The sequence below is a fragment of the Triticum urartu genome, chromosome 3A (assembly GCF_056163025.1).
Source record: "Triticum urartu cultivar PI428250 chromosome 3A, HENAU_Tu73, whole genome shotgun sequence".
In the NCBI taxonomy this organism is placed as follows: Eukaryota; Viridiplantae; Streptophyta; class Magnoliopsida; order Poales; family Poaceae; genus Triticum; species Triticum urartu.
Window position 1 is genome coordinate 419,521,181 of NC_141875.1, and position 9,751 is coordinate 419,530,931.

The window sequence follows — 9,751 nt, forward strand, 5'->3', positions numbered from 1 at the left end:
TCCACGAGGAGCTATGCACATCTCAGGAGTTGTTTAACCTGGAAACCAAGTGCGAAGAGCCAAGGAGGGGCGCCTCTCCCTCCTCGAGCTGCCAACTGCGGGCGCAGAGGAGAAGAAGGCCAAGGCCAAGGACATGAAACGCAAGGAAGCAGTCGTGCTCGCAGCGGAGCCGGACACCAAGCGAGGCAGGGACCATCCCGAGTCATCCAAGGGCAGCCGACCATTCTGCGCCTTCCACAACCTGAACACCCACAACACCAGTGACTGTCAAGAACTCAGAGCCATTCGCGAGGGACGCTTCGGTTGACGCCCCGAGCGCAGTGACCGGGGCTACGGCCGAGGAGGAGGACGTGGAGGCGGACGCTGGGACGACCGTGGCCCGCGCCAGGAGTGGCGCGACAGACCTCATGAGGACCGCTGGCAGGATCATCCTCGCGAGGGCGCCTGGAGGGACTAGCCTCGCGAGGATCGTCCCCAGGGCAACGCCGGTCTTCCCCCGCTGCCGCCACCACCAAGAAGGAATGACGACCACCATCAAGACGAGGGGGCTGGGGGCTTCCAGGAGCTGCACGCAATTGCCTGCATCTTGGGCGGCGCACAGGCCCCAGCCTCGCAGCGTAGCTTCAAACAGTTCACTCATGAAGTGAATGCAGTCCTCCCCAAGCTCGAGGCCATGCGCCCGCTCAGGTGGTCCCAGTGCGCCATCACCTTCAGCTCGGCAGATCAGCTCAAATGCGCAGCCACCGCTGGCGCCCTCCCGATGCTTTGTTCGCCGATCATCAGCAACGTGCAAGTTACCAAGACCCTCATCGATGATGGCGCAGGGCTCAACGTCCTGTCCGTCGACGCGTTCGATATCCTCCAAGTGCCATAGGAGCAGCTTCAGCCTACCAAGCCTTTCTCAGGAGTGACCGACGGTTCCACCACACCGATAGGGCAGGTTAGCCTCCGTGTCACCTATGGGGAACGCAAGAACTACCACACCGAGCTCATCGACTTTGACGTCGCGCACATCCGTCTGCCATACAATGCCATCCTCGGGTATCCAGCCCTGGCCAAGTTCATGGCGGTGACACACCACGGTTACAATGTCCTCAAGATGCCAGGAAGCAGCGGAATCATCACGGTCCCGTGCGAAGATAGGGATGCGGTGTGCTCCCTCGAACGCGCCTTTCAAGCTGCCGCAATCGACGACCCCGACAGCAAGAGCGAGGATCCTCCCGAGGCGATTCCTAAGAAGAAGAAGAAGCTGCACCGTGCCGGACCTCAGAAGGGTGGCGTCGCGGCTAGAACCTCGTCAGGATCAGCGCCCGCTCCAGGGGCGCCCCCCTCCATCGCATAGGAAGGCGCGCCCGGCGCCCTCCTCGGGCAGGGCTCGGGGGCTCTCTTCTGGAGGGCCTCGGACCTTGCCAACATCACGAGGGAGGCGCTTGGGCACCACTTGGAGGTGTGCTTCACGGCACGTTTCCCTCAGGAGAACACAGGGCAAAGAGCGCCCACCGCTCAGGAGTTCATCACCAAGACCACTCAGGAACTGCAAGATGCAAGGGCCATGTGCGGCGACCACCGCTCATGAGGCGCAGCTCCCCATCCAGGCGAGGATGCTGGGCTGCGCGTCCGCATCGACATACCAGGGCTCAACACGGCAGCATCTCAGGAGCCTTTCTGGCCTTCGCGTGTGGGCCGTTGCGAGGGTCCACCACACAGCTATGTTTGCATGCCCTTCGGCTTGCTGAGAGTGTCGTCAGCCTATTAGCGCAACCTGCAGCGTGTCCTGGCGGCTCAGGAGGCCAGGCACCATGCCGTCCTGGCAGAGATGGAGACGGTCCTCAGGGAACCACCTGAGCCCCTAGAGTCTCCCGAGGCTCAGGGCCCTGGTGGCTCGTGAGGAGCCATTACTTCGCCGCGTGCCTTCAGCTGCACCAACTCTCCTTCATCGACAGAACCAGGTGACATTTTCCAAGTTCGTTTAGCTGGGAGCGCCCCTCGGGCTGCGTTATTCCCAGGCCACGTGGGTCTGTCTCTGTGGCATGTATCCCTTTTGCTTATGCCTTTAGTTTACCCTGTTGGGGGCGCCCCTCGGGCTGCATCATCCCCAAGCCGCTCGGGCCTGACCCAGTGGCATGTATCTTTCTGCATTTACCCAAGCTGAATTGCCTTCCATGCTTGATCTGCCTGATTACCTCCTGCCACGGGTCCGCCCCTCTATCATGCAATTCGCTCGCGCGTTAAAAGGGGGGCTCCTGAGCATCACGACTCAGGAGCTCTTACTGGCTCCCCATCCCTCACCCTTGGCCTTGACCACGGCATCGCGACCTGGCATACCAGTGGCGGCTGAGCTCGCTTGAGGGCCGGGACCTGAGGACGTAGAGCGCTTGCACCTAACCGTCTCGCAGGAACGCACAACTATCAAGGATTCAAGACCAGGCGCAACCCGCCTTGAGGTAGGGCCCCGTGTGTCTCGCGCTGGCTCACGAGTGCTCAGATACACTTCGCAGCCCTGCCGTGCAAGCCACATGTCAGGGCGGGGCTGTACGCGCCCCGGGGGCTCCTCCTGGAGGGGGGGCCCCTCCCACGCACAAGTGGAAGCACCATGCTCCGCGCTGTCCGTCGACACTGTCGAGGAGAAGCTATGCCCGTGCACAAGCGGAAGCACTATGCTCTGCGCTGGTGATAAACAACTGAGGGCGGTTCCACGGTCGTACCAACCTTAGGGAGCCCCAGAGCTCAGCGTCCGGCCTCACCACAACGCCTCCCCTCGGGAGAGCCGCGCGAGGGGGCTGCGCTCGGGTCATGCCCAAGCGCAAGCCACTCAAACAGGTCTCCTGGACCTGGTCATCGCACGCCCCTCCCGAGGCCTCGGCGAGGGCAGGTATGGAAATTGTTTGCGCGTCAAGGGGGACTCCTGAGCATCGCGACTCAGGAGCCTAACTGGTCACGTAGCCCCTCACTCCTTGGTCCGTCCTGGTCTCCGGTCGGCCCAATGGCGGTTGAGGTATGCGCGGGGCCGGGCTCTGCCGACGTAGAACATTAATCTATCCTCGCGTACTCTTCATGTAAGCTGTTTGCGCGTCAAGGGGGACTCCTGAGCATCGCGACTCTAGAGCCTAACTGGTCACGTAGCCCCTCACTCCTTGGTCCGTCCTGGTCTCTGGTCGGCCCAACGGCGGTTGAGGTATGTGCGGGGTCAGGTTCTGCCGATGCAGAACACAAAGCGGATAGGAAGAAAATTGCAAAATCTCGAAGCAAATATTACAAAACATATTGTCCTCACAATATCAAATGAAAGTTTAATGCCTCCACGAGGCCTGATGCATATTACAGGAACGAAATAGGAGAGTAGCCGCAGGTCACCCCTAGACACCGCCATCTCCTGCAGAAGGCGCTCCTCCTTGGGTAACGTCGCCTGCACCTGCACCTCCAGCCACAGAATCGGCGGCATTGCCGGACAAGGGTGCGGAGGCAAAGCCGCGAAACTTCTTCAGCAGGGCTTCCACCTGACCTTGCACGGCTGCGGCGGCGGCTGCACAGTGATCATCAGCCACAGCCTCCAGCAGCTCATCAAGACAAGCGCTGGGGTCGCAAAGGTGTAGATGGCTGAAGACACGAGTCAATGCAGCTGAAGACAGGACGCGAGCTTCTGCCTCTGCCATAGGACCGATACCATCCACGACTTCCTCGAGCGCCTTCACCAAGAGAGGAAGCAGCAGGGCGGGGCCATCCTCATCGGTGGCCAGCGGCCTCTCCAAGCCGTGCTCGTAGAGCGTCTTTAGTGCCACGCGAGACCTCTCCTCGAGGTCGGCAAAGGCCACATGGTCTTCGGCCAGAACCCGTGCCTTGCCATCAAGATCGGCCTCCCTCTCCTTCACCTTTCGATCCAGCTCTTCCAGCCGGCTGCGCTCGGCAGCCTGCGTCTTCCCCAGCTCCCCCAGCTCAGCGTCATGGTTCTTGACGGCGTCCTCCCGGGCCTTCATCTCCTCCTCCTACACCCGGCGGCTGCGCGCTTCTTTGGCGTGCCTGTCGCGCAGGCTCTTCAGCTCATCCTCTAGCTCTCTACAGCGGTCGCGGGTGGCCTTAGCGTCCCTCAGTGCTGCCTCACGGTCGGCTGCAGCATTGGCGGCACTCTGCTTCTCCTTCTCGGAAGACGCCGCGGCCTGGCTCAGTGTCGCGTGAATTGCCGAGTTGGAGTGAAGCCAGCCAGAGGCCAGCTCCAGGCGCCCGGCCACCAAGAGCGGGTCTTCGCTCAGGAGATCTGCCTGCAACTGGGTCATCTCCAAAAGAGCACGCTCTAGGACAGCAGCAGAGGCAGAAGAACCTGGCAGTGGAGGTACGGCAGAAGGAGGAGGCGACGCCGTCACCATAGCCTGAGAGACTGCGGGTTTCGGAGCAGTCGGAACCTCCTCAGCCGGGCCAGACGCCTGCACCTCCAGCGCCGGCGGGGCCATGGGGGCTGGCTCCTCCCGGCGATGCTCCTCTTGGCCTCACAAAGACGACCGGGCTACGGAGGCACGAGCGCTCGCGTCTCCTTTCTCAGCAGAAGGGGGCGCATCCGCTATACCCTCCTTCCTCCTCTTCGCCGTAGACAGCGGCCTGGACAACCAAAGACGAAAATCAGGAAGCAGCGACATGAGCAAAAACAAGACGGAGAGCAAACACTTACTGGTCCACCGCGGTGTATTCCACCCTCCGCTTGAGAAGCTTGAAGCCTGAAAGCGTCGGGGCCTGAGAAGTGGGCGCGCGGGCTTCGGCGGCAGAAGGCGGTGTGGCAGAAGGGCCGGAGCCAGCCCCAAGCGGTACCACATCGGAGGCAGCATCTCGAGAGACCAGCGAGGATCTACCCCTTGTCGGGATGAGGGGCAGCTCCCTCACCTCCTGGCGGGCGACGACCTCGGCGTTGTCTGGCAGGGCGCGGAGGATGTCGGCCTTACTCAAGGGGAAATTCTCCCCCATTCCCTCAGGGATCTCCTTCGAGCCCTCCTCCTCCTCTTCCTCCTCGCGGGACTCGTCAGAAGACACCTCCACCGGCTTCGGCGTTGCAGAGGCCCCAGCGAGCGCCGGCGACACCAGCCCGCGCGCGTCAAAGGTTGGCCTGGAAGCAACGAATTTCTCCCAGTCCTTGCGATGGAACAAAGGAAGAAAGGCGCTTGATGGGTACTCTTGGTTGTCCCCAACCAAGAGACGCAGAACCGCAGTCAGCTCGTCCTCAGGCAGGGCCACCGGGCTCAGACGAACATTGTCTGCTTCATCTCCAAGCTTCCACAAGGGGCGCGTGCGCGCCTGGAGTGGAGCAACGCGCAGCGTCAAGAATTCCCTCAGGAGCATAACCCCAATCACCTTGGCCGCCTTCGCATTACCCGGCTTCAAATCGGTCTGCATCTGCTCCAGCACCGACGATGCCCGCTCATCAGCAAGCTCCGCACGGGGCCACCCCTTGTCAGACTGGGGTGCCTCTGTTGGCAGTGCCAGGCGCGGGTGGGCGCACTTAGCATCCATCATGACCCATTTGGCCTGAATGTTGTCGTCTCTCTTCCCGGTGCTCGAGATTGAGTTGGCCTTGCCGGATGCGACGAAGTTGGCGCACCCAGAGACATGTCCATCGCTGACGCGAAGGAAGAAGAAGTGGCGTAGAAGCGCCACGGACGGCATCACGCCCAGGTACGCCTCGCAATAGTAGGCGAAGATGGACACGAGGAGGATAGAGTTGGGACGGAGGTGCAATGCTTGCAGCCCGTAGTGGTCGAGGACCTCATAAAAGAAATCGGAGAAAGGGGGAACCAACCTGGCGGCGATGCTGCTCGAGAAGAAGGGAAAGAAGGTGCTTCCCTCAGGCTCCGGCACGTCGGAGGCAAGCCGGAGCCCCGTCTTCCCCCATTCACTACTCGCCCCCGCCCTCAGCAAGCGCATGGTGGCAAGGTTCTTCTCCGTGACGTTGGGCGCATCGAGGGCTGGCTCGAACCAGGCCGGCGCCGAGGAGGACTTGACCTTGCGTGGCGCCCTTTGTCGCCGATGTGGAGTGAAGTTGAAGCGGATCTGGAAGTTCCGGCAGCAAGAAGCGGGAAAGGGGATCTGGAGCAAGGCGAGGAAGAAGCAATGATGGCAAGCGTTGTCCGCACCAGCCTTTTTGTCAAGTCAGGCAGTTGCCGAGGCAGCGTGGGGAAGCGGAGACGCCCACGTCCAATTAACTGCCATGCGTCAACCAAGGCCGCAGGCTTTTGGGGCCCGCAGCGCTCCGCGCTTGATCCTTTGGCTTCGCCTCGAAGCCAAGCCCGAGCGCGCCTTGGGCCCAAGGGCTACTGTCCGCATTCTGGGAATGGGGGTCCCCAGACTTGCCTGCCTGCAGCCCATGGCGTGGCTGTGCTGGCAGGTCTGTACGGCCCATCATCATCAACAAGGCATTCAAGACCCTCGCGAGGGGCCAAGCCTCGCGAGGCGGACGATGCAAGACCTCCTCAGGAGCGGCCTCACCAGGCTGCCTCGCGAGGAGCAGAGATATCAAGGCAGGGCGAACCTAGCGAGGCTCTCGTGACGTGAGCCATGATGATCGACACCAGGCGGGCGCTAGCGCGCAGCATCCTTGTTTCCTCTTTGGTGCCAAGGGGGCAAGCACAGGCGTGGAGTACCGAGGCATCAGGCAAAGGTTTCCATATCAGTGCAATGAGACCAAGACCAGAAGGACGGCAGGACGGAGGTCACCATGGAGCCCAGGACGACGTCACCGCCAGAACCTTTGGCAGGCGAAGACCACCTTTTGTCAGGATAGCTTGTACTAGCTGTCCCCTTTCAAATTGGCCGCCGTTGTTGGCTCCCTTCCCGCTCAATATTTGGGGAGAGGACCAGGGCCTATATAAGTAGGACTAGCCACCACCAAAGGAGGGGGATCTCGTCTCATCTGATCAGAGGCCAACCCTTAGCCACACCAAGCACAAGAACACCTCAACCTCAGGAGGCTGTTCTTCCACTTGTACTGTTCTTCATCAGCCCAAGAGGCAATCCACCACCACCACCACACTGGAGTAGGGTATTATACCACAATGGTGGCCCGAACCAGTATAAACCTTGTGTCTTTGTGTTGCAAGTGCGTCGAGTTCGTCCGTGAGGCCTTAGCGAGTTAGGGCGTAGATCGGTAGGAGGGAAAGAACTTCGCGCGCACCCCAGAGTTCGAACCTTAAGGGTTTGTCGGAACCCGTGATCCGACAGTATAGCATGGCAGACAGACAAGAAGGTAGGGCCACTGATGGAATACTAGCATCATATACTAAGCATTTAGGATTGCAGGTAAGGGTAACAACTGTAGCAACAATGACAGGCTATGCAGCAGAATAGGATTAACCGGAAGCAGTAACATGCTACACTACTCTAATGCAAGCAGTAGAGAGAAGGAATAGGCGATATCTGGTGATCAAGGGGGGTGGCTTGCCTGGTTGCTCTGGCAAGGAGGGGTCGTCAACACCGTAGTCGTATTGGGTAGCAGCTGCGTCCATCTCGTAGTCTACCAGAGAGAAGAGGGGGGGAGAAACAAGGAATACAATGCAAACAGATGCATATCGATGCATGACATGACATTAAGCGGTGCTACGTGTGCCCTAACACGGTAGGTGATACCGGCGAAGGGGGGAAACATCAGGGAAAGTATTCCCAGTGTTTCACGTTTTCGGATAGATGAAACGGAGGTGGATTGTTGCACGTTCACTACGCTAGGGGCGTGTGGCGGACGAACGAACTGCGAATTCGCATTCATCTCGTTGTTCTTAGCAACTTTCATGTACAAAGTATTTTCATCTGAGTTATGGTTTATTTTATATGATTTTTCAAAGTTTTATTCATTTTTGAAATTATTATTAATTGAAAATTAAATAGCAATTTGCTATGAGTACACACTGAAGTGTACCCAACAGAGTTGTTAGAGGCTGACAGTGGCCCCTGTTGACTGCTAGTCAGCAGTCAACAGTCAGCTGTTGACTGGTCAAACTGACCAATGGGGGGTCCACCTGTAATAGACAGAGTTATTTAACAGAGTTTAATTTAAACTAGAAGGGTTTATTAGTGGGGTGGGCCCCATCTGGCAGTGACTAACTAATTAACAGTTTAAGTTTTAATTATGAAACCAGTTTAATTAAGCACGAGGGCCCACATGTCATTGGGTGCAATGCTAACCAAGGTTATTTACGAAGTGGGTTAATTAAAAGGGTTGGACCCACCTGTCAGCAGTTCACTAGGTTTATTTAATTAATCCCAGTTTAATTTGGACGTCGGTCCCATTTGTCATTTACACTTGGGTGGTAGTTTAGAGGCCAACTTAGCGGCTAATCCCGCGGGGTCCACCTGTTAGTGGCCCACGGGACAGTTCAAACGGTCGACCAGGCCGGCGAGGCAGAACATGGTGACACCATGTGGGAGCTCGCCGGAATCGCCCCTCTGTCCAGGAACGGGCACGTGGTTGGGCGCGTCCGACAGCATGGGAGGCGCCGCGTCGGACGGTGGTCGTGACAAGTCATTAGGGAGGCCAAGAACGCCGCCTATGCTAATAGCAGGCGGCGGCTGGAGTTTGGCCCCGCGGCAAACGGCGCCAGGGACGGCCTAATCGAGCAAGGGGAGGGGAACAGACAGTGGCTCACAGTGGAGCTGTAGGGATGGCAGCGGGCTCGACGGGGATCAGAGAGGCGGTCGAGGTTGAAGAAGAGACGGGGGCGGCGACTTGGTGAAGCTCCTACTCGCTGCCGTTGGCGTGGAGTCAAGAGGCAGCCCCTCGAAGCGTTGGCCTACTCAGGGAGGCCGGTGGCCATGGGGTTCACGGCGGCGCGGCGTCGGGTGCGGTCGGGCGGTTGCGGGGAGAGGGAGTGCTACCTCTTGAGCATGCGTTGGTTTTCCCTTGAAGAGGAAAGGGTGATGCGGGAAAGTAGCGTAAGTATTTTCCTCAGTTTTTGAGAACCAAGGTATCAATCCAGTAGGAGACTACATGCAAGTCGCCTAGTACCTGCACAAACAATCGAGAACTTTGCAACCAACGCGATAAAGGGGTTGTCAATCCCTTCACGGCCACTTGCAAAAGTGAGATCTGATAAAGATAATAAGATAAATATTTTTGGTATTTTTGTTGTATAGATTGGAAAATAAAGATTGCATAATAAATAGTAAACTAGACTTGTAGATTGGAAACTTATATTATGTAAAGTAGACCCGAGGGCCATAGGTTTCACTAGTGGCTTCTCTCATGATAACATATATTACGGTGGGTGGACAAATTAATGCTGAGCAATTGATAGAGAAGTGCATAGTTATGATGATATCTAAGGCAATGATCATGAATATAGGCATCACGTCCGTGTCAAGTAGACCGAAACGATTCTGCATCTACTACTATTACTCCACACATCGACCGCTATCCAGCATGCATCTAGAGTATTAAGTTCATAAGAACGGAGTAACACATTAGGCAAGACGACATGATGTAGAAGGATAAAACTGACTGTCATGATGCAGCAAGAGCCAGTCAGCTCTCCGAAGGTCTCAAATCCTTAAATATTTTTTCCGCATTACGCGAGGGATTGGTACTTACCTGATCAAGTGTTTACATCATCCTAGTCCGGATACTAGGGGATGTGCATATATTTCTATTGTCGAACTCCTATGGCTAAGTGAGAGTGCTAAAGTCGCATAGTCTGATTGCATGGTTCATTGTGTTAAACACCTCCTTCAAGGACCAAACAATTGGATCAAGAGTGTTTAGATTTCATCCTGAACACCCCCGTAT

The 9,751-nt window shown here is 57.5% G+C and overlaps 1 protein-coding gene across 1 annotated transcript; it reads right to left on the reverse strand.

Annotated features, from left to right (window-relative positions):
* Positions 1–4,481: 4,481 nt before the first annotated feature.
* Positions 4,482–5,646, reverse strand: LOC147979922 (uncharacterized). Its single transcript, XM_087515397.1, has 2 exons — positions 4,661–5,646; positions 4,482–4,590 (listed from the first exon to the last, which is right to left on the reverse strand). The coding sequence occupies exons 1-2, from the start codon at positions 5,644–5,646 to the stop codon at positions 4,482–4,484; spliced, it is 1,095 nt and encodes a 364-aa protein (XP_087371523.1).
* Positions 5,647–9,751: the final 4,105 nt, after the last annotated feature.